This window comes from Pseudophryne corroboree, chromosome 5, assembly GCF_028390025.1.
Source record: "Pseudophryne corroboree isolate aPseCor3 chromosome 5, aPseCor3.hap2, whole genome shotgun sequence".
Taxonomy (NCBI): domain Eukaryota; kingdom Metazoa; phylum Chordata; class Amphibia; order Anura; family Myobatrachidae; genus Pseudophryne; species Pseudophryne corroboree.
The window spans coordinates 801,615,680-801,640,498 of record NC_086448.1 but is presented as its reverse complement, the minus strand read 5'-3'; the positions used below and the strand labels follow the sequence as shown (position 1 = coordinate 801,640,498).

The 24,819-nt window shown below is 43.3% G+C and overlaps 1 protein-coding gene across 1 annotated transcript; it reads left to right on the top strand.

The window, feature by feature from the left end:
* Positions 1-22,529: 22,529 nt before the first annotated feature.
* LOC134929489 (uncharacterized) lies at positions 22,530-24,357 on the top strand. The gene is made up of 2 exons (XM_063925097.1): positions 22,530-23,023; positions 23,609-24,357. The coding sequence occupies exons 1-2, from the start codon at positions 22,795-22,797 to the stop codon at positions 24,292-24,294; spliced, it is 915 nt and encodes a 304-aa protein (XP_063781167.1). The 5' UTR covers positions 22,530-22,794; the 3' UTR covers positions 24,295-24,357.
* Positions 24,358-24,819: the final 462 nt, after the last annotated feature.

Genomic DNA, 24,819 nt, shown 5'->3' with positions numbered 1-24,819 from the left:
TTTTTAGAGATCAGATTTTGCCGTATCTAAACCCCCCCCCCCCCCCACTACGCCCATCCCCCTGCGCGAACTTCCGGTAAGCAAGTAAATGTAAATACAAGCCCTGGCTCAGGTTTTCCCACCAGGCTCGGATTCCAATTCGTGGTGGAATGTCATTATCCGCCGGTTTTGGATTTTAGATACGGACCCCACGGCAGTGAATCTTCACCATTTGACTCCATTCACGCTGCTGTATGCTGTGCTCTGCTGTATCCATCCACAAGTGCTGTGCTCTGCTGTATCCATCCACAAGTGCTGTGCTCTGCTGTATCCATCCACAAGTGCCTGCTGTGTCCATCAAGCGCCTGCTGTGTCCATCAAGTGGCTGTGCTGTGTCCAGTCCCATTAGTCTAATACTGTCACACAGTGGTGCTGCTATACCCCACTGTGTTCACATATAAGCACTGCAGCAGTGTGACTCTGCAGTGTCAGTTGCAAAAAAAGTTTAAAAGAAAGGTAATAAAAAGTTTTAAAAAATAAATAAATAAATGTCTTTTAAGTTTGTATAACCTGTGTGCACTGTAGCCCAGTGAAACTTTGTTCACAGCTCACGTATATAGAAAAGCCCTTTGAATTCCTGCAGTGTGAACTCAGCTGCAAATGTAAAAATATGTATATTGTTCTACTATAATTTGTACTGTTTTGTGCACTGTACCCCAGTGAGTCTTTATTCACATATAGAGAATAGCCCTTTGAATCCCCTCAGTGTGAGCTGAGCTGCGTATTAATTAAAAAAAAAAAAATACTGTTTGTACTGTTCTGTGGCCCTCATTCCGAGTTGTTCGCTCGGTAAAAATCTTCGCATCGCAGCGATTTTCCGCTTAATGCGCATGCGCAATGTCCGCACTGCGACTGCGCAGAGTAAATTTGCTATGCACTTAGTAATTTTACTCACGGCTTTTTCATCGTTCTGGCGATCGTAATGTGATTGACAGGAAATGGGTGTTACTGGTCGGAAACAGGCCGTTTTATGGGCGTGTGGGGAAAAACGCTACCGTTTCCGGAAAAAACGCAGGAGTGGCCGGAGAAACGGGGGAGTGTCTGGGCGAACGCTGGGTGTGTTTGTGACGTCAAACCAGGAACGACAAGCACTGAAATGATCGCAGATGCCGAGTAAGTCTGGAGCTACTCAGAAACTGCTACGAGGTGTGTAATCGCAATATTGCGAATACATCGTTCGAAATTTTAAGATGCTAAGATTCACTCCCAGTAGGCGGCGGCTTAGCATGAGCAAATCTGCTAAAATCCGCTTGCGAGCGAACAACTCGGAATGACCCCCATAGAAAAGCCCTTTGAATCCACTCAGGTTGAGCTGAGCTGCGAATTTAAAAATGGATAACAATCAGTTTAGAGAAGAGCAGGAGCAGCAAGCAAACACTATCGCTGCAGTTGCTGCCGCCTGCCATGACGATACTATTCCTTCAACGTCATTTACTAAAGCCGATGCTCAAGGGCATCTGAAATAGAAAAGCAATATTTTACAGTGGTGGGAAAAAACAACCTCTATTAAAGGAAAATTTTAGTGCAGAAAAACATAAAATTGCCAATTTGTCTTTCACCACACGCAGTCGCAAGCAAAGGCTCAGGCCTTACCCTTTATTTGTGAGTGGTGGTTCTGCAACTGTTAGTGAGGCATCTTCTTCACCTTAACCTTGACCTTTTCACTCAGAGTCTACAAGAAGTGTCAAAAAGAAGAAACCCACTAAGGCAGTAGAACGCACTGTGGGGTATATTTACTAAAATTCGTATTAGTACCGATTTGGAGTGAGATTCATCACGAATGACATCGAATGTGTAATTGTGCAACTTTTTGAATTTATTACGACTAATTTACTAAGCTGTCGTATTTTTCTTTTTCGCGTTTTCCGATGTTGATGTCATTCGTAGTTTTGTAAGGTAGAATGCGGCCGATTTAGTGGTTTTGTGGCCGTGTTATGTGGTTTTTTTACGACTGCGTCACATTTTGGTTACGGCAGTGTTTGTCCGTTCACGGCCGTGTTTTTTTCTAAGTTTCGTTTTTGTCACTCGTCCGTGATTGGTTTGATTCGTGATGGAGGAGTGTCTGTGCACATTACTATAAAAACGCCCCAAACCGTCAGCACCTCGTGGGTTTAGCTAGTGGAGAGGTGAGAGGAAGGTGTGTTAGGAGTTGGAGAGTTGTTTGGAGTTTGTGGAGGATTTGAGGAGCTTTTTTGCGATTGTTGAGTGCTGTACTGTGTGTGTAAGTAGTCTTGTCATACTTGTTGTGTAGTTATTTAAAAGTTTGTTTACTTTTTTGTCATAGTTTTTTATTTAACGTCTATTGTCATTGTGAGTGAGTGAGTGAGTGAGTGAGTGAGTGAGTGAGTGAGTGAGTGAGTATGTGTGTGTGTTTGGTGTGTGGTGTGTGGTGTGTAGTGGTAGTGGAGGAGTGTGTTTATTGTTTTTTTTCTCAGTGTTATTTGTTGTTTGTCCTGATTATGTCCCAGTCAGAGGTGAGTGAGGTGGAGGAGGTGAGTGAGAGGGAGGAGGTGAGTGAGGTGGAGGAGGTGAGTGAGAGGGAGGAGGTTAGTGAGGTGGAGGAGGTTAGTGAGGTGGAGGAGGTTAGTGAGGAGGAGGGGGTGGCTGCTGCTGCGGCCTCCAGTGATAGTGATGGTGTTGTGGCTCCGCAGCCACGCACCACTACAAAGACTGGCCGCAATGTCAAATTTAGCTATGCTGAAAATATGGCTTTGGTGCGGGAGCTGATGAGGCATCATCGGCAGTTGTTTGGCCATGATGCTGCAAAGGTGTCGTCACGCAGGAAGAGTGTTCTGTGGGGGAAGGTCATTGCGGCTGTGAATAGTGAGGGTGTGGTGAGGCGGACCGAGGACACGTGCCGTAAGCGTTTTTACGACATAAAGCGCCGTGTCAAGGCGAAGATGGCCAAGGAGGCTAAATCGGGCCGCCAAACCGGGGGTGGACCCCCCTTCCATGCATCTTACCGCGATTGGGAGGAGCCTGTGCGTGCACTCATTCCGCAAGAAGTGGTTGGTGCCACTTATGTCCGGGATTCGGATCGGCCAAGGCAGGATGGTGAGTTATTTGTGTTTTTTTTATAAACAATTTAAGCATGTGTGCTTTGTCCTTAGTTGTCTGAAATGTCTTCTAGCTAATTGTGGTTGTCAGTTTGTTCATTCTTCTAATGTGTTGGTGATGTAGTGCAGGCCTGGCCAACCTGTGGCTCTCCAGCTGTTGTGAAACTACAAGTCCCATCATGCCTTGTCACAGTTTTGCTATTAGGGAATGCTAAAACTGTGGCAGGGCATGCTGGGATGTGTAGTTTCACTACATCTGGAGAGCCACAGGTTGGCCAGGCCTGATGTACTGTTTTTTTTATTTATTTTTTTAAATTATTACTGGTTGCCTTTGAGTTTTTCTGGTGTAAGTCAAAAGTAAATGTTTGTAGGTGTGTTTTCATGCTTTTACATTTTTAATTTTTAAACAAAGGTATTTGTAAATCCATTTCATATCATTTATGAATATTGTGTGTTGTTATGGGTTGCCCTTTGTGTGCTTGATGTGTTTAATATTGCATATTTGGTTGTTATGTTTCCAATTTTTCCAAGATATTTTTGACTAGTGTTTTATTATTATTATCCAAAATTGGGACCTTAGCGTGCAATATTGTGGTTGTGTCAAGCTACGACGTTTTGTTTTTAAGTAGTATTATTGTTTGCATTATGCGCCTTTGTGTATTGTATTTTTTGCATAATTTATGCTAATTTAAAGATTACGCACCCAATGACGTCAGGCAGAAATGCATAAGCATCGTTTAGTTTAATTATCATCAGGTACCACATATGTTTACATCACAATAATGAATTTGCATAAACATATCACCAAAATAGTATGTTCATAAGGACATTCTTCATATTTCTACAGTACGCCAGAGAAGCAGCACAGCCAGGCCACAGCCAACACTGCCGAGAGATGCAGATGGTGGCAATGCCGGTAAGATTTAACTGTATACACATATTCTGCAAACACATAGAAACACAAAATTTTAATGATTATCTTATCACACAGGTTCTTCTTCGGCAAATCCACCGACACTAAGGCGCCCATCACAGGCCTCGGTTACTGTGGCAACGAGGCCACCCAAGAGACGCCGTCTTGAGTCTGCTGCTCCAGCACCAGCATCACCACCCCAATGGCGCATCTCCGCAGTGTCGGCCGTGCCACCACTAGCTCTATTGGCCAGCCCCCAAAGTGAGGATCCACAATCCCCTCAGTTGTCTGGTGAGTAAACATAACAATTACGTGTAAATAAGTAAACAAACAGTGTTGTTGATTTATTTACCTGGAGAAGGCATAAGGAAGTGAAAAAACACTGATATGTGCAAGGTGATAAAGGCAGCAGTACAAAATAAACACAACTGTTAATGTACATATTGGATCTGTTTGCCTTGTGCCTTTCTCACCTTGCCCATATCACTGGTTTTTCACTTCCTTATGCCTTCTCCAGGTTTATACATCTGCCCCACTGTTAGTACATCGAAAATTATAATACACTAATGACCAGTCATCCTTGCAATAATCAACAACAACAAGCAGATGGTGTTAAGGTATTTTTAGATGGATAATTGTCAGATGGGATGTAGGCCATATCAACACATTTTTGACACATAATTGTTGAAGTAAAAAAACAACATAAATGTTAAGTCTCATCCAATTGTTTTGCATGGCCAACAACACCACTTGTAAACATAGGGCACCTTAATACTTTTTCATCTATTGTTAATGTGTACATTTTAGGCCACTATATTTGTTTACGTTTTTGCCAGACCACTGACTGCCTTGAACAATTTATTTTATTTATTTATTAGCAGTTTCTTATATAGCGCAGCATAATCCGTTGCGCTTTACAATTAGAACAACAATTATAGAACAAAACTGGGCAAAGACAGACAGACAGACAGAGGTAGGAAGGCCCTGCTCGCAAGCTTACAATCTATAGGGAAATAGGCATTGATACACAAGGATAGATGCTACCTGTCACATAATGGTTCCCCAGGTTGCTAGGTTCTTAATGGGTTGTATATGATATGATCACCCAGCAAGGTTGGACGACAAAATGTGAGTTTATGTGGACTGTACAGAGGGGATGTAACTTGATAGGGAAGCTGTGAAGGTTATGTGTATGGGTCTGAAATTTGGTAGGCTTGTCTGAAGAGATGAGTTTTCAGAGAACGTTTAAAGGTTTGGAGACTAGAGGAGAGTCTTATTGTGCGTGGGAGTGCATTCCACAGAGTGGGTGAAGCCCGGGTAAAGTCCTGTAATTTTGAGTGGGAACAGGTAATACATGTGGATGAGAGATGCAGATCTTGTGCAGAGCGGAGAGGTCTGGGAGATATTTTGAGATGAGTGAGGAGATGTATGATGGTGCAGTTTGGTTAATAGCCTTGTATGTCAGTAAAAGTATTTTATATTTGACACGGTAGAATACTGGTAACCAATGGAGGGACTAACAGAGCGGATCAGCAGATGAAGAACGTCTGGCGAGGAAGATTAGCCTCGCAGCTGCATTTAAAATGGATTGAAGTGGTGATAGCCTATGTTTGGGAAGACCAGTAAGGAGACTATTACAATAATCAATGCGGGAGATGATGAGTGCATGGATTAGAGTTTTTGCAGTGTCTTGTGTAAGATAAGGGCGTATTTTGGATATGTTTTTAAGGTGCATGTAACATGATTTAGAGACAGATTGAATGTGTGGAACAAAGGACAGTTCAGAGTCAAGGGTGACACCTAGGCAATGAGCTTGTGGGGTGGGGTGGATAGTTGCATTGTCAACAGTTATAGAGATATCAGGTTGGTAACTACTCTTAGCTGGTGGGAAAATAATTAATTCGGTTTTGGAAATGTTGAGTTTGAGATGGCGAGATGACATCCAAGATGAAATGGCAGACAGGCATCCAGTGACACGAGCCAATACTGGTGGTGACAAATCTGGGGAGGATAGGTAGATTTGAGTATCATCAGCATACATAGGTAGATTTGAGTATCATCAGCATACAAATGATACTGAAATCCAAAGGAGCTGATTAGTTTACCAAGAGAGGAGGTATAGATTGAGAAAAGCAGAGGACCTAAGACTGAGCCTTGCGGTACTTCAACTGATAGAGGTAGAGAAGAGGAGGTAGAATCAGAGAAGTTAACACTGAAAGAGCGATTAGATAGGTAGGATGAGAACCAAGAAAGGGCTGTGTCCTGAAGACCTAGGGATTGTAGTGTTTACTGTTTGTATGAGAAGAGAGTGGTCAACAGTGTCAAAAGCAGCAGAGAGATCTAGAAGAATAAGTAGTGTGTAATGGCCTTTTGATCTAGCAGTGACTAGATCATTCACTACTTTGGTCAGTGCCGTCTCTGTGGAGTGTTGGGCACGAAAGCCTGACTGAAGTGGATCCAATAAGTTGTGCGAGTTAAGAAAGTGTGTAAGGCGAGTGTAGGCAAGCCTCTCAAGTAGCTTGGAGGGACTGGGTAGCTGAGAAATGGGACGGTAGTTAGAGAGTGTGTTTGGGTCAGAGTTGTGTTTTTTTAGAATGGGAGTAATGACTGCATGTTTAAACAGAGAGGGAAAGCTACCAGTAGAGAGAGAGAGAGAGATTATAGATTTTAGTTAAGGTTGGGATAAGCACAGGAGACAAAGTTTTACTGACCTGTGAGGGTATAGGATCAAGAGGAGAGGTAGTGAAGTAGGAGGATGAAAAGAGTGTTGATACTTCATCTTCACTTGTGGGATCAAATGAAGAGAAAGTGCCAGAGGGTTCAGGTAGGGAATTGAGCAGGTCACTGGCTGAGTTAGAGCATACCATTTCATCTCGGATTTTATCAATCTTATCCTTGAAGTAGGAAGCAAGTTCTTGTGCACGGATAGTAGCTAGTGGGGGAGGTGAGGGAGGGTAAAGAAGTGATTTAAATGTATTAAAAAGTCGCTTGGGGTTGTTGGCATGATAAGAGATGAGAGATTGGAAATATGTTTGTTTGGCAGTGTCCAGGGCCTGACGATAGGAGTGGTAGGTAGTCTTATATGTGAGAAAGTCACTTGGATTCTGAGATTTCCGCCACTGACGTTCTACTTTACGTGACAGTTTTTGTAGGTGTCTTGTTGATTTAGAGTGCCATGGTTGGCATCTAAGCCTACGTGGAGTGTGATGGGTAGCTGGAGCCACTTCATCAAGGGCACTCTCTAGGGTCTGGTGCAGGTGTGATACAGCAGTGTCAGGTGTAGTAAATGTAGAGATTGGTGAGAGCAGTTGTTGCAGAGAAGTGGAAAGTTGTTGAAAATGTATATTGTTAGTATTTCTGCGGGTTAGAGGAGGCTTGCTTGGTTTTAGTGTATTTGAATTTAAAGTAATAGAAGAGATTGTGAAGGTGATCAGGTTGTGATCAGAGAGAGGGAAAGGAGTGTTAGTGAATTCGGAAACTGAGCAGAGCCTGGTGAACACAAGATCAAGGCAGTGGCCCTCATGGTGAGTAGAGGAGTCGGACCATTGGGTTAGGCCAAGAGAGGAGGTTAGAGAGAGGAGTTTGGATGCATGAACAGATTGTGGACTGTCAAGAGCTATATTGAAATCACCCATAATGATGGTGGAGATGTCAGAGGATAAGAAGTGTGGGAGCCAGGCAGAGAAATCTTCTAGAAATTGTTGTTTTGGTTGCCCAGGAGGGCGATAGATAGCTGCAACACGCAGAGAGAAGGGGGTGAAAATCCTGATAGAGTGAACTTCAAATGAGGTGAATGTGAGTGATGGAACCTGAGGTAGAACAGTGTATGTGAAAAACTGTGACAGTAAGATTCCGACCCCACCACCTTTACTATTATTAGGCCTAGATGTGTGTGAGAAGTGGAAACCACCATGTGACAGTGCTGCAGGGGAGGCAGTGTCTGATTGTGTGAGCCATGTTTCTGTTATAGCCAGCAGATTAAAGGTGTGAGATATGAAAAGGTCATGGATGGATGTTAATTTGTTACAAACAGAGCGTGCATTCAATAAGGCACATTTTAGTGATTTTGAGGGGGATGGGAGACACGTGATATTTATGAGGTTAGATGGATTTCTATGTTGTTTTGAGACAGCAGAGTGTGAGAGGGAAAGGTGGTTGGGGCCTGGATTTGGTGATATGTCACCAGCTAATAAAAGCAGAAGAGTGAGATAAATCTTGGTGGATGTTTGCGAGTGTTTGTACTGGTGGCCAATTGCGGTTGTCAAAGTACTTGCAGAGAGGAAAGTATAAATCTCATGAGTGTTTAGAAGAGGGGAGTGGAGAATAGAAGCTGTAATGTGTACAGAGGGGTGAGTTTCAGGGTGAGTGTAGAATGTGTTAAATTTGGTGAGAATTCCATGATTTGAAATTAGACACAGTAGTTTGATGAACATGCTGAGGTTGTTTGTGTTTTATGGGTTAAGTGGAGTTAGAGTAAGTTGTTAAAGGAAGTTACCTTTTCTTGATGTTTTTCAATGTTTGTTCAACTGTTTTTTTTAACTGTTCGGATAACACACTTATTAATTCCACACTTAATAAATTCCAGCAAGCTACCCCCAGCAAGCTGACCCCTTAACTGACTCTAAGGAAATACTGACTCTGATTAGGAACAGGCCTACCTCTGAACATTTGGTCACCTGATTGAAATGCTAATTGATCATAGAACAAATTGCACAGGGTGGGTCAACAGACTAAAACTACTCTAGCTATTCTCAATAAATTCAAACACATACATAGGAAATGACAAGAAAAACATCACATACATTCAAATATAAGATGTAGTTTGTACGCAGCATGTGTGTCAGTCTGAGCCTGGTAGCATAGTAGCAATGAATTCACATACCTGAGAGATGAGAAGAAGAAAAAATAATGTATGAGTGTATTGGCCAACACATTTATTGTATTGTGTGTGTTGTTCCAAAGGAAGCTTCATACCCAATATGTAAATGCAGTACTTTGTATTTGTTAGAGTTCTTCGTGTTTAAACAGTAATTATGGCTCAGAATCCTTGTCATGCCTTCAGCATTTGCTTTGTGTAGATCTGATTACCTTTACTACAGAAAGTTGTATTATTGCCCCATCTGGTGGTCAGTCCCATCAATTAATTTGACCCTCATAGCCTCTTGTAGCCAGTCTTGCAATGCATTCTGGGATGAAGAAGCTGGGATCAGCCTTTCTACTTCCCTCATGGTCCCAGACAGTCATGCTTTACATGGGTCCAACTCTCATATAGCATTCGATGGTGAGTTTGTATATTAAATGTCTCATCTCAACCTGTTTAGCCAGTGAGTAATGTTAGCTGCACTGTAGTTTATACTTGCACATGTAATCACATGTTTGCACAGCCCATGTTATATGTACTTGTGTATATCCATTTTGCTTTTCACATGCATATCATAATTGCATATTCTTGTTTCATTAACAGTTTTACCTCATTATCACATATCATCATATCGTATTGTACATCAAATCAACGCATCATATCTGTGATCCCTTTACTGAATAATAAAACACCGTTCTACAAACACCTCTTCTGAACAGATTATTGAAAAGTAAAGGTGGTTATACTGTAGGCTTCAAATTTGCCAGAAAGGGCTTAGTGAGAGGCTGAACAGTAAAACATCGAATGCTACAAGCAGATGGACTCTCTTACACTGACTCCGTCAGTAAATCATTGCCTGTCAGCAGTGGGGACATATACTGACTTACAGAGCCGTTACACTGCCAGCCACAGCTATCTGCATATGACAGCCACACAGTTTCTATACAGTCTACCAACTATGGCAGCTCAGCAATAGGAGAACCGCCATTTGACTACACAGAAACCTGTACAAGTCAGTGCAGCCACGCTTATAAGGCAACACAACAGTCTCTTCACAGTCAAGCAGCTTCATAACAGTTCAAAGATACTGACTCCTCAGAGATCTGCGACACAGTCTGAACAGTTACTTGCAGACAGCATTACAGCAGTCTCTACACAATCAAACATCTCTACCAGATCACCATGTCACAGAAAACGATATCCTCATACAAAACAAGGTCCCAAGTCTCTGGTTCCTCCAAATCCTTGTCTGTCAGTAATGCAGCCATCATGGCACGTGCAAAAGCGGAAGCCGCAAAAGTAAGGGCTAACTTTGCCGAGCAGGAGATGCAATTAAAAATCGAGAGCAAACGCTTAGAAGCAATCGGCGAGAAGCTCGCTGCAGAGAAGGAGGCAGCGGCTGCCATAGCTGAAGCAGAAATCTTGGAGACTGCAGAACTCCCTGATATAAGAAGAACCAATGTACTTGACACAGAGAATGGATCTCAGGATTCACTGCAACGCACATCAGAATACGTACGTCAAGTCTCAAAAAGGAGTAGCAACCCTCCATCTTTACAAGGTACGCATTCAGACTTCATGCAAACAAATCAAGTACACTCTACAGCGCCACCACCAGTGGACAACAGACCACACATTTGCAAGCAAGAGAATCCTAGACACTGTGAACCTATGAGGGACAACTCTTCCCCACCTCAGATGTCTGAATCTGCAAACTCCAAGAAAGACACAGCCTACTTCACACAGAAGCGGTGTGATACCAACCGTCGGGAACCAGACAACACTAACAGGTATGACTACACACCATATACCTACCGTGTTAATGTACCGACATCTCCAAGAGCCAATCAGGACACATTAGACTTTGCTAAATTTCTCACCCGCCGTGAATTAGTCACGATTAGTATTTCAAAGTTCAATGATCGCCCTGAGAACTTCAGAGCCTGGCAGTCCTCTTTTCAAAATGCTATCAGAGGAATAGACCTTTCACATAGTGAAGAGATAGACCTCTTAATTAAATGGCTTGGGAATGAATCTGCAGAACATGCTAGAAGGATAAGAGTGATTAACATTAACCACCCTGAGAATGGATTTAGGATGATCTGGGATAGACTTAATGAGTGCTATGGCTCACCAGAGATAATAGAGAGTGCTCTGTTCAAAAGAATAGACGATTTCCCCAAGTTACCCAACAAAGGCTATCAGAGACTCAGAGAACTAAGTGACTTACTAAAAGAACTTCAAGTAGCTAAATGTGAGGGAGATTTACCAGGACTTGCCTTCCTTGACACAGCCAGAGGCGTTAACCCTATAGTGCAGAAACTACCGTATAATCTGCAGGAACAATGGATCAACCATGGCTCCAAATATAAGCGGCAGAACAAAGTGCAATTTCCACCATTCTCAGTTTTCGTGGACTTTGTACACCAGCAAGCTATGACCAGGAATGATCCTAGTTTTGCCTTTACCTTGACAAATACTGCACCTATGGTACCTAACCCCCGCAAAACATCAGTTGCAGTTCACAAGACTAATGTGCATTATTCAGATTCTTTCTGCAGGTCTACCAGCTTTAATCGCCAAGAGACCACAGACAAAGATCCAGCCAAGCAATGTCCTCTGCATCACAAACCGCATCCTCTCCTGAAATGCAGAACCTTCAGAGAAAAGTCCCTGGAGAACCGCAAAGCCTTCTTAAAGGAGAATAGGATCTGCTACAAGTGCTGTTCCTCCACATCACACCTCGCCAAGGACTGCAAGGTTAGTGCTAACTGCACAGAATGCCACAGCACAGACCACAATACCGCTCTACACCCTGGTCCTCCCCCATGGGCTTTGCAACACAGTTATACCGATACAGAGCATGGCGGGGAGCACAGTGTAGAACAAAAAGACACTGTTGCAGTCACACCAGAAATAACTTCACAATGTACCGAAGTCTGCAAAGATGCCATTAGCGGTAGATCCTGCTCCAAAATATGTTTAGTCAAAGTTTACCCCAAAGGCCATCCAGACAAAGCCGTTAAACTTTATGCAATCCTAGATGACCAAAGTAACAGGTCTCTAGCCAGATCAATCTTCTTTGAGACCTTTAATGTTAAAGGACCCAGCACTCCTTACTCCTTAAGATCCTGCGCAGGGAGTTTTGAGACAACAGGAAGGAGAGCAACTGGCTATCAAATTGAGTCCTTGGATGGGAAGACATGTCTCTCTTTACCAACTATCACAGAGTGTGACGAGATTCCAGACAATAGGAGTGAGATTCCTACACCAGATGTAGCTAAACACCATACACATTTGAAACGCATAGCACATCTGATACCAGAACTGGATCCACATGCCCAAATAAATCTACTCATTGGGAGGGATATCCTACAAGTCCACAAAGCCAGAAGTCAGATTAATGGTCCACATAACGCACCTTACGCTCAAAGACTGGATCTGGGATGGGTAATAATAGGAGAAGTATGTCTTGGAGATGTGCATAAACCAGATTCTGTCAACAGCATGCTTACCTGTACTTTAGAAAATGGACGCCCTTCTCTATTCCAGCCATGTCATAACCATTTCCTCATAAAGGAATTACCACACTGTACCTTCATAGACTCAACTAGTGACAACCATATCTGTGACAACTATCAAGATCATCTGGGACACGCAGTCTTCCAGAGAACAAAGAAGGATGACCAGGTGGCAATGTCCATAGAGGACAAACTATTCTTGGAAATAATGGAGAAAGGACTAGTCAAGGATGATGCCAACAGCTGGGTTGCTCCTCTACCCTTTAGAACACCCAGACAACGCCTTCCTAATGACAGAAAACAAGTACTCAAACGCTTCTCTTCACTTAAACACAACTTTCACAGGAAACCAGAGATGAAAGATCATTTCTTCTCCTTTATGGCTAAAATATTTGAGAATGGTCACGCCGAGATAGCTCCCATTCTTAAAGACACAGAAGAATGCTGGTACCTGCCAATGTTCGGAGTATATCACCCGAAGAAACCAGGTCAGATAAGAGTGGTGTTCGATTCCAGTGCCCAGTTTGAAGGTGTTTCTTTAAATGACGTACTCCTGACAGGACCAGACCTCAACAACAAACTCCTAGGGGTACTCATCCGTTTCCGAAAAGACTCTATTGCCTTCACAGCTGACATTCAACAAATGTTTCATTGCTTTCTTGTGAGAGAAAAAGACAGGAATTTCCTAAGATTCTTCTGGTTCAGAGACAATGACCCCTCAAAAGACATCACGGAGTATCGCATGAAGGTACACATCTTTGGTAACAGCCCTTCACCTGCAGTTGCCATCTATGGACTCAGACGTTCAGCTCAAGAGGGTGAGCTAGAGTATGGTTCTGATGTTAGACAACTTGTAGATAAAGACTTCTACGTAGATGACTGCCTAAAATCTATGCCAACAGCCGAGACAGCAATCAGCCTCCTCAAAAGAGCTCAGGAAATGCTTGCTTGTTCAAACCTGAGGCTTCACAAAATAGCTTCCAACAGCAAAGTAGTGATGGAAGCCTTCCCTTCCCAAGATCATACCAGCGATTTAAGAGACTTGGATTTAGGAACCGATTCCCCACCAGCTCAACGTAGCCTTGGACTCTTGTGGGACTTAAAATCTGACACCTTTACCTTCCAAGTAAACAGCGAAGAAAGACCCTTCACTCGCAGAGGTGTTCTCTCTACTCTAAACAGCTTGTACGACCCCTTAGGATTTGCAGCTCCTGTCACTATCCAAGGTAAAGCTTTGCTCAGAGACCTAACCTGTGAGTCAATTGACTGGGATGCCCCACTGCCTCCCCAGAAAAGAAACTTGTGGCAAGAGTGGAAAGATTCTCTATCTACCTTAACCAACCTCCGCATTACACGTCCATATGCCCCCGTGCCTTCTACAGCAGTACAAAACCAGAGACTATGTGTATTCTCTGATGCCTCAACCCAAGCAATTGCTGCAGTTGCATATCTTAAGACCATGGACATCAAGGGACAATGTCATATTGGATTTGTCATGGGCAAAGCAAAGTTAGCTCCACGTCCAGAACACACAGTGCCCAGACTTGAACTTTGTGCTGCAGTACTAGCTGTAGAATTAGCTGAGCTCATTTCATCTGAGTTACCAATTGGACTCTCTGAAGCAGATTTCTACACAGACAGTAAGGTAGTATTAGGCTACATATGCAACGAGACCAGACGGTTCCATGTTTATGTCAGCAATCGTGTGCTAAGAATCAGAAGATCCACCAATCCAAAACAGTGGCACTATGTATCTACTGCTCACAATCCAGCAGATCACGCTACAAGAGCTGTCCCAGCAAGTATCCTCAAAGACACTACATGGCTCAGAGGACCTGAATTCCTGTACAAGGCAGATTCGAACAATCCTGAAAGTAGCATATTCAAGCTAGTAGACGCAGACTCAGATGTTGAAATTCGTCCACAAATAACTACAATCCATACCGTAACTTCAGATTGTCAACTTCAGCCTCACAGATTCCAAAGATTTTCAACTTGGAAATCACTTGTCAGAACCATTACCTGCTTAACTCACATAGTCCATTCATTTAAACGCAACGCATCTGTAAGTGTGAATGGATGTAAAGGTTGGCACCACTGTCAAAATGTTTACGCACCAGAAGAAACACAACGATCCAAGAACCTTATCATCCGTGTTGTGCAGCACCAAATCTTTTCCGGAGAGATCGACTGCATTAACAGTGGAAATCCTATTCCCAAAGACAGCACCTTAAAAAAGCTAGACCCTTTTCTTGATGAAAATCATTTATTGAGAGTAGGAGGCCGTCTTCAAGAAGCAAACTTGGAGACAAATGAGAAAAATCCTTTAATCATTCCTGGGAGTCACCACATAGCTTCTTTAATTGTGCAACACTATCACAACGAAGTCAAACACCAAGGACGATTGTTTACCGAAGGAGCTCTACGATCAGCTGGGTTCTGGATTATTGGAGCGAAAAGGTATGTAAGCAGCACAATCTTCAAATGTATCATTTGCCGTAGACTTCGTGGTACTTCCCAAACTCAGAAGATGGCTAATCTTCCAACAGACAGACTTAGTACAGACCCTCCTTTCTCCAATGTTGGTCTTGATGTATTTGGTCCATGGACTGTCATCACACGACATACTAGAGGTGTGAATGCGAACAGCAAGCGCTGGGCGGTTGTATTCACTTGTATGAGCATCAGAGCTGTTCACATCGAAGTTATAGAATCAATGGACACTTCAAGCTTCATCAATGCCTTTAGACGCTTCATTGCTATCCGTGGCCCAGTAAAACACATCCGGTCCGACAGAGGTACCAACTTCATTGGAGCAGCCAAAGAATTACAAATTAATTCGAACATTGACACTAAAAGCATAGAGAGATATCTCAGTGAGCAAGGTTGTACATGGACCTTCAACCCGCCTTATTCTTCTCATATGGGAGGTGCCTGGGAAAGGATGATCGGCATGATACGCAGAATCCTTGATTCCATATTCTTGCAACTGGGAACTGCAAGACTTACTCACGAGAGCTTAACAACCTTCATGGCTGAAGTCTCAGCTATTGTCAACGGAAGACCATTGACTTCAGTGTCTAATGACCCAGAAGACCCACTTCTACTTACTCCGGCCACTCTTCTTACACAGAAGACCGGGATTACCTATGCTCCTCCTGGAGAATTCAATACCAAAGACCTGTTCAAACGTCAATGGAGACAAGTTCAAAGCCTTGCAAACACCTTTTGGGACAGATGGAAAAGACAATACCTTTCTACCCTGCAGTCAAGGAGCAAGTGGCAAGTTGCCAAACCCAACTTAAAACCAGGTGACATTGTGCTCGTCAGAGATTGCCAGTCACAACGCAACGAATGGTCTTTAAGTCTTGTCACCAAGACGTTCCCAAGCAAGGATGGGAAGGTTCGTAAGGTTGAGGTCAAGATCTGTAAGCGAGGAGAGACTAAGTTGTTCCTCAGACCAGTGACTGAACTATTCTTATTGTTATCTGTTTAGAGTTTAAAATATGGTACCAGTGATACCAGACGGGGAGTGTCATGCCTTCAGCATTTGCTTTGTGTAGATCTGATTACCTTTACTACAGAAAGTTGTATTATTGCCCCATCTGGTGGTCAGTCCCATCAATTAATTTGACCCTCATAGCCTCTTGTAGCCAGTCTTGCAATGCATTCTGGGATGAAGAAGCTGGGATCAGCCTTTCTACTTCCCTCATGGTCCCAGACAGTCATGCTTTACATGGGTCCAACTCTCATATAGCATTCGATGGTGAGTTTGTATATTAAATGTCTCATCTCAACCTGTTTAGCCAGTGAGTAATGTTAGCTGCACTGTAGTTTATACTTGCACATGTAATCACATGTTTGCACAGCCCATGTTATATGTACTTGTGTATATCCATTTTGCTTTTCACATGCATATCATAATTGCATATTCTTGTTTCATTAACAGTTTTACCTCATTATCACATATCATCATATCGTATTGTACATCAAATCAACGCATCATATCTGTGATCCCTTTACTGAATAATAAAACACCGTTCTACAAACACCTCTTCTGAACAGATTATTGAAAAGTAAAGGTGGTTATACTGTAGGCTTCAAATTTGCCAGAAAGGGCTTAGTGAGAGGCTGAACAGTAAAACATCGAATGCTACAAGCAGATGGACTCTCTTACACTGACTCCGTCAGTAAATCATTGCCTGTCAGCAGTGGGGACATATACTGACTTACAGAGCCGTTACACTGCCAGCCACAGCTATCTGCATATGACAGCCACACAGTTTCTATACAGTCTACCAACTATGGCAGCTCAGCAATAGGAGAACCGCCATTTGACTACACAGAAACCTGTACAAGTCAGTGCAGCCACGCTTATAAGGCAACACAACAGTCTCTTCACAGTCAAGCAGCTTCATAACAGTTCAAAGATACTGACTCCTCAGAGATCTGCGACACAGTCTGAACAGTTACTTGCAGACAGCATTACAGCAGTCTCTACACAATCAAACATCTCTACCAGATCACCATGTCACAGAAAACGATATCCTCATACAAAACAAGGTCCCAAGTCTCTGGTTCCTCCAAATCCTTGTCTGTCAGTAATGCAGCCATCATGGCACGTGCAAAAGCGGAAGCCGCAAAAGTAAGGGCTAACTTTGCCGAGCAGGAGATGCAATTAAAAATCGAGAGCAAACGCTTAGAAGCAATCGGCGAGAAGCTCGCTGCAGAGAAGGAGGCAGCGGCTGCCATAGCTGAAGCAGAAATCTTGGAGACTGCAGAACTCCCTGATATAAGAAGAACCAATGTACTTGACACAGAGAATGGATCTCAGGATTCACTGCAACGCACATCAGAATACGTACGTCAAGTCTCAAAAAGGAGTAGCAACCCTCCATCTTTACAAGGTACGCATTCAGACTTCATGCAAACAAATCAAGTACACTCTACAGCGCCACCACCAGTGGACAACAGACCACACATTTGCAAGCAAGAGAATCCTAGACACTGTGAACCTATGAGGGACAACTCTTCCCCACCTCAGATGTCTGAATCTGCAAACTCCAAGAAAGACACAGCCTACTTCACACAGAAGCGGTGTGATACCAACCGTCGGGAACCAGACAACACTAACAGGTATGACTACACACCATATACCTACCGTGTTAATGTACCGACATCTCCAAGAGCCAATCAGGACACATTAGACTTTGCTAAATTTCTCACCCGCCGTGAATTAGTCACGATTAGTATTTCAAAGTTCAATGATCGCCCTGAGAACTTCAGAGCCTGGCAGTCCTCTTTTCAAAATGCTATCAGAGGAATAGACCTTTCACATAGTGAAGAGATAGACCTCTTAATTAAATGGCTTGGGAATGAATCTGCAGAACATGCTAGAAGGATAAGAGTGATTAACATTAACCACCCTGAGAATGGACTTAGGATGATCTGGGATAGACTTAATGAGTGCTATGGCTCACCAGAGATAATAGAGAGTGCTCTGTTCAAAAGAATAGACGATTTCCCCAAGTTACCCAACAAAGGCTATCAGAGACTCAGAGAACTAAGTGACTTACTAAAAGAACTTCAAGTAGCTAAATGTGAGGGAGATTTACCAGGACTTGCCTTCCTTGACACAGCCAGAGGCGTTAACCCTATAGTGCAGAAACTACCGTATAATCTGCAGGAACAATGGATCAACCATGGCTCCAAATATAAGCGGCAGAACAAAGTGCAATTTCCACCATTCTCAGTTTTCGTGGACTTTGTACACCAGCAAGCTATGACCAGGAATGATCCTAGTTTTGCCTTTACCTTGACAAATACTGCACCTATGGTACCTAACCCCCGCAAAACATCAGTTGCAGTTCACAAGACTAATGTGCATTATTCAGATTCTTTCCGCAGGTCTACCAGCTTTAATCGCCAAGAGACCACAGACAAAGATCCAGCCAAGCAATGTCCTCTGCATCACAAACCGCATCCTCTCCTGAAATGCAGAACCTTCAGAGAAAAGTCCCTGGAGAACCGCAAAGCCTTCTTAAAGGAGAATAGGATCTGCTACAAGTGCTGTTCCTCCACATCACACCTCGCCAAGGACTGCAAGGTTAGTGCTAACTGCACAGAATGCCACAGCACAGACCACAATACCGCTCTACACCCTGGTCCTCCCCCATGGGCTTTGCAACACAGTTATACCGATACAGAGCATGGCGGGGAGCACAGTGTAGAACAAAAAGACACTGTTGCAGTCACACCAGAAATAACTTCACAATGTACCGAAGTCTGCAAAGATGCCATTAGCGGTAGATCCTGCTCCAAAATATGTTTAGTCAAAGTTTACCCCAAAGGCCATCCAGACAAAGCCGTTAAACTTTATGCAATCCTAGATGACCAAAGTAACAGGTCTCTAGCCAGATCAATCTTCTTTGAGACCTTTAATGTTAAAGGACCCAGCACTCCTTACTCCTTAAGATCCTGCGCAGGGAGTTTTGAGACAACAGGAAGGAGAGCAACTGGCTATCAAATTGAGTCCTTGGATGGGAAGACATGTCTCTCTTTACCAACTATCACAGAGTGTGACGAGATTCCAGACAATAGGAGTGAGATTCCTACACCAGATGTAGCTAAACACCATACACATTTGAAACGCATAGCACATCTGATACCAGAACTGGATCCACATGCCCAAATAAATCTACTCATTGGGAGGGATATCCTACAAGTCCACAAAGCCAGAAGTCAGATTAATGGTCCACATAACGCACCTTACGCTCAAAGACTGGATCTGGGATGGGTAATAATAGGAGAAGTATGTCTTGGAGATGTGCATAAACCAGATTCTGTCAACAGCATGCTTACCTGTACTTTAGAAAATGGACGCCCTTCTCTATTCCAGCCATGTCATAACCATTTCCTCATAAAGGAATTACCACACTGTACCTTCATAGACTCAACTAGTGACAACCATATCTGTGACAACTATCAAGATCATCTGGGACACGCAGTCTTCCAGAGAACAAAGAAGGATGACCAGGTGGCAATGTCCATAGAGGACAAACTATTCTTGGAAATAATGGAGAAAGGACTAGTCAAGGATGATGCCAACAGCTGGGTTGCTCCTCTACCCTTTAGAACACCCAGACAACGCCTTCCTAATGACAGAGAACAAGTACTCAAACGCTTCTCTTCACTTAAACACAACTTTCACAGGAAACCAGAGATGAAAGATCATTTCTTCTCCTTTATGGCTAAAATATTTGAGAATGGTCACGCCGAGATAGCTCCCATTCTTAAAGACACAGAAGAATGCTGGTACCTGCCAATGTTCGGAGTATATCACCCGAAGAAACCAGGTCAGATAAGAGTGGTGTTCGATTCCAGTGCCCAGTTTGAAGGTGTTTCTTTAAATGACGTACTCCTGACAGGACCAGACCTCAACAACAAACTCCTAGGGGTACTCATCCGTTTCCGAAAAGACTCTATTGCCTTCACAGCTGACATTCAACAAATGTTTCATTGCTTTCTTGTGAGAGAAAAAGACAGGAATTTCCTAAGATTCTTCTGGTTCAGAGACAATGACCCCTCAAAAGACATCACGGAGTATCGCATGAAGGTACACATCTTTGGTAACAGCCCTTCACCTGCAGTTGCCATCTATGGACTCAGACGTTCAGCTCAAGAGGGTGAGCTAGAGTATGGTTCTGATGTTAGACAACTTGTAGATAAAGACTTCTACGTAGATGACTGCCTAAAATCTATGCCAACAGCCGAGACAGCAATCAGCCTCCTCAAAAGAGCTCAGGAAATGCTTGCTTGTTCAAACCTGAGGCTTCACAAAATAGCTTCCAACAGCAAAGTAGTGATGGAAGCCTTCCCTTCCCAAGATCATACCAGCGATTTAAGAGACTTGGATTTAGGAACCGATTCCCCACCAGCTCAACGTAGCCTTGGACTCTTGTGGGACTTAAAATCTGACACCTTTACCTTCCAAGTAAACAGCGAAGAAAGACCCTTCACTCGCAGAGGTGTTCTCTCTACTCTAAACAGCTTGTACGACCCCTTAGGATTTGCAGCTCCTGTCACTATCCAAGGTAAAGCTTTGCTCAGAGACCTAACCTGTGAGTCAATTGACTGGGATGCCCCACTGCCTCCCCAGAAAAGAAACTTGTGGCAAGAGTGGAAAGATTCTCTATCTACCTTAACCAACCTCCGCATTACACGTCCATATGCCCCCGTGCCTTCTACAGCAGTACAAAACCAGAGACTATGTGTATTCTCTGATGCCTCAACCCAAGCAATTGCTGCAGTTGCATATCTTAAGACCATGGACATCAAGGGACAATGTCATATTGGATTTGTCATGGGCAAAGCAAAGTTAGCTCCACGTCCAGAACACACAGTGCCCAGACTTGAACTTTGTGCTGCAGTACTAGCTGTAGAATTAGCTGAGCTCATTTCATCTGAGTTACCAATTGGACTCTCTGAAGCAGATTTCTACACAGACAGTAAGGTAGTATTAGGCTACATATGCAACGAGACCAGACGGTTCCATGTTTATGTCAGCAATCGTGTGCTAAGAATCAGAAGATCCACCAATCCAAAACAGTGGCACTATGTATCTACTGCTCACAATCCAGCAGATCACGCTACAAGAGCTGTCCCAGCCAGTATCCTCAAAGACACTACATGGCTCAGAGGACCTGAATTCCTGTACAAGGCAGATTCGAACAATCCTGAAAGTAGCATATTCAAGCTAGTAGACGCAGACTCAGATGTTGAAATTCGTCCACAAATAACTACAATCCATACCGTAACTTCAGATTGTCAACTTCAGCCTCACAGATTCCAAAGATTTTCAACTTGGAAATCACTTGTCAGAACCATTACCTGCTTAACTCACATAGTCCATTCATTTAAACGCAACGCATCTGTAAGTGTGAATGGATGTAAAGGTTGGCACCACTGTCAAAATGTTTACGCACCAGAAGAAACACAACGATCCAAGAACCTTATCATCCGTGTTGTGCAGCACCAAATCTTTTCCGGAGAGATCGACTGCATTAACAGTGGAAATCCTATTCCCAAAGACAGCACCTTAAAAAAGCTAGACCCTTTTCTTGATGAAAATCATTTATTGAGAGTAGGAGGCCGTCTTCAAGAAGCAAACTTGGAGACAAATGAGAAAAATCCTTTAATCATTCCTGGGAGTCACCACATAGCTTCTTTAATTGTGCAACACTATCACAACGAAGTCAAACACCAAGGACGATTGTTTACCGAAGGAGCTCTACGATCAGCTGGGTTCTGGATTATTGGAGCGAAAAGGTATGTAAGCAGCACAATCTTCAAATGTATCATTTGCCGTAGACTTCGTGGTACTTCCCAAACTCAGAAGATGGCTAATCTTCCAACAGACAGACTTAGTACAGACCCTCCTTTCTCCAATGTTGGTCTTGATGTATTTGGTCCATGGACTGTCATCACACGACATACTAGAGGTGTGAATGCGAACAGCAAGCGCTGGGCGGTTGTATTCACTTGTATGAGCATCAGAGCTGTTCACATCGAAGTTATAGAATCAATGGACACTTCAAGCTTCATCAATGCCTTTAGACGCTTCATTGCTATCCGTGGCCCAGTAAAACACATCCGGTCCGACAGAGGTACCAACTTCATTGGAGCAGCCAAAGAATTACAAATTAATTCGAACATTGACACTAAAAGCATAGAGAGATATCTCAGTGAGCAAGGTTGTACATGGACCTTCAACCCGCCTCATTCTTCTCATATGGGAGGTGCCTGGGAAAGGATGATCGGCATGATACGCAGAATCCTTGATTCCATATTCTTGCAACTGGGAACTGCAAGACTTACTCACGAGAGCTTAACAACCTTCATGGCTGAAGTCTCAGCTATTGTCAACGGAAGACCATTGACTTCAGTGTCTAATGACCCAGAAGACCCACTTCTACTTACTCCGGCCACTCTTCTTACACAGAAGACCGGGATTACCTATGCTCCTCCTGGAGAATTCAATACCAAAGACCTGTTCAAACGTCAATGGAGACAAGTTCAAAGCCTTGCAAACACCTTTTGGGACAGATGGAAAAGACAATACCTTTCTACCCTGCAGTCAAGGAGCAAGTGGCAAGTTGCCAAACCCAACTTAAAACCAGGTGACATTGTGCTCGTCAGAGATTGCCAGTCACAACGCAACGAATGGTCTTTAAGTCTTGTCACCAAGACGTTCCCAAGCAAGGATGGGAAGGTTCGTAAGGTTGAGGTCAAGATCTGTAAGCGAGGAGAGACTAAGTTGTTCCTCAGACCAGTGACTGAACTATTCTTATTGTTATCTGTTTAGAGTTTAAAATATGGTACCAGTGATACCAGACGGGGAGTGTCATGCCTTCAGCATTTGCTTTGTGTAGATCTGATTACCTTTACTACAGAAAGTTGTATTATTGCCCCATCTGGTGGTCAGTCCCATCAATTAATTTGACCCTCATAGCCTCTTGTAGCCAGTCTTGCAATGCATTCTGGGATGAAGAAGCTGGGATCAGCCTTTCTACTTCCCTCATGGTCCCAGACAGTCATGCTTTACATGGGTCCAACTCTCATATAGCATTCGATGGTGAGTTTGTATATTAAATGTCTCATCTCAACCTGTTTAGCCAGTGAGTAATGTTAGCTGCACTGTAGTTTATACTTGCACATGTAATCACATGTTTGCACAGCCCATGTTATATGTACTTGTGTATATCCATTTTGCTTTTCACATGCATATCATAATTGCATATTCTTGTTTCATTAACAGTTTTACCTCATTATCACATATCATCATATCGTATTGTACATCAAATCAACGCATCATATCTGTGATCCCTTTACTGAATAATAAAACACCGTTCTACAAACACCTCTTCTGAACAGATTATTGAAAAGTAAAGGTGGTTATACTGTAGGCTTCAAATTTGCCAGAAAGGGCTTAGTGAGAGGCTGAACAATCCTACTATTCCACCAAAAAAACAAATGAGTAGTGAACGTTAGAAGCCACATATTTTTAAAAAAAGGTGAGCATCATAGTTAAGTTTATGCCACAATCTATTTAGCAATTACAACATTAATAATATTAAGAAGTAATGCATGTTGAGGTAAAGCTATAGTAAGACCAATGCTACATATTTACTAAATAGTGGCTATCTTCAACCCCATACAGACCCAGGCATCATCACCGAGGATGCCCAGCAGGAACGTGACCAGGAGACCTTCACACTCCACCTGCAGCCCATCGATCCGACTCAGCCAACCACGCCGCAGGACATACCCCAACCACCCCAAACATCACACAGCCCCCAATTGAGCACAACACAAGTTGACACACAAATGGGCCCAGAGTTTTGGAGCCATTGGTCGTCACAACAGGTGCAATACTGCGCAAGCCTCAACACCCACAGCCAATACCTGTCAAGTCTGCCCCATCATTTGCCTAGACTGAGTCGCAACTCAGGCAGACTTATAGTGCAGGTGGGCCGAATCGCTAACTCCATGGAACAGATGAGGGCAGACAACACCCAAATGCAGTCAAACCTCCAACGCATCTTGGATGATCAGCAGCGGCAGCAACAATCACTTATACAGATCATACAACACAACCAAATGATCAACGACAACCTCTCACGCATGATAGCTAACAACACTGCCGCTAACACTCAGCTCACAGCAAGCTTGAACAATCTAAGCCAAAGCCTTAGTGTGTTGGCATCACACCATGCCACATCTAGTTCTGGGACAATGACACCAAGCCACACCCCAGTTCATTCCCCAGTCCGACGCTCAAGTCGAACCCGCACCAACGAGCCAGCACATTCCTCGGCACCCAGCACACACAAAAAAAAACATTAATAATGTTCGGTCAGAATATATTGACCATTACAGTGTTTTTTCTTTTAGATTGGTCTCAAAAAGTTGTGTGTTTAAATTAATAAATTGTGAACACGCAATATGTGTATTGTTTAATTAGCTCCACAAACCACATGCACATTAGTGTCTTGGGCCAGATGTGGATTGTTAGAAATATATTGCCTGCCCCTAGGTGTCCTCAACTCAACATGTGTCTAAGCTATGTCACCCAGCACATTGTCCATGGCCGCGAGATCAGATAAAGCTACCCTGACTGCATACCACTGCGACTCCTGGGTAGGGAAGCAGAGAGAGGCATCTATGTAGCCATCCAAGACATCCAAAACCTGAGTGGCCCTTCAAAAATTAAAGGTGAGTGTCATGACCTGTAATCAATACAATACTGTTTTCTCTTACATTACAGAAGCACCACTTAGACATAGACGTGTATGTATGTTTTAACTCACCTGAACTAAATATTTTTAAAAGGTGGCCTGTGAGATACTAATTACATTGCCAGTCACAGGC

Excerpts from the sequence above, each read along its gene's own strand:
- LOC134929489 (XM_063925097.1), top strand. The coding sequence starts at position 22,795 with ATGCCTTCAGCATTTGCTTTGTGTAGATCTGATTACCTTTACTACAGA. Across the intron at positions 23,024-23,608 it reads CTCTCATATAGCATTCGATG|ACCCAGGCATCATCACCGAG; the intron begins GTGAGTTTGTAT and ends AACCCCATACAG.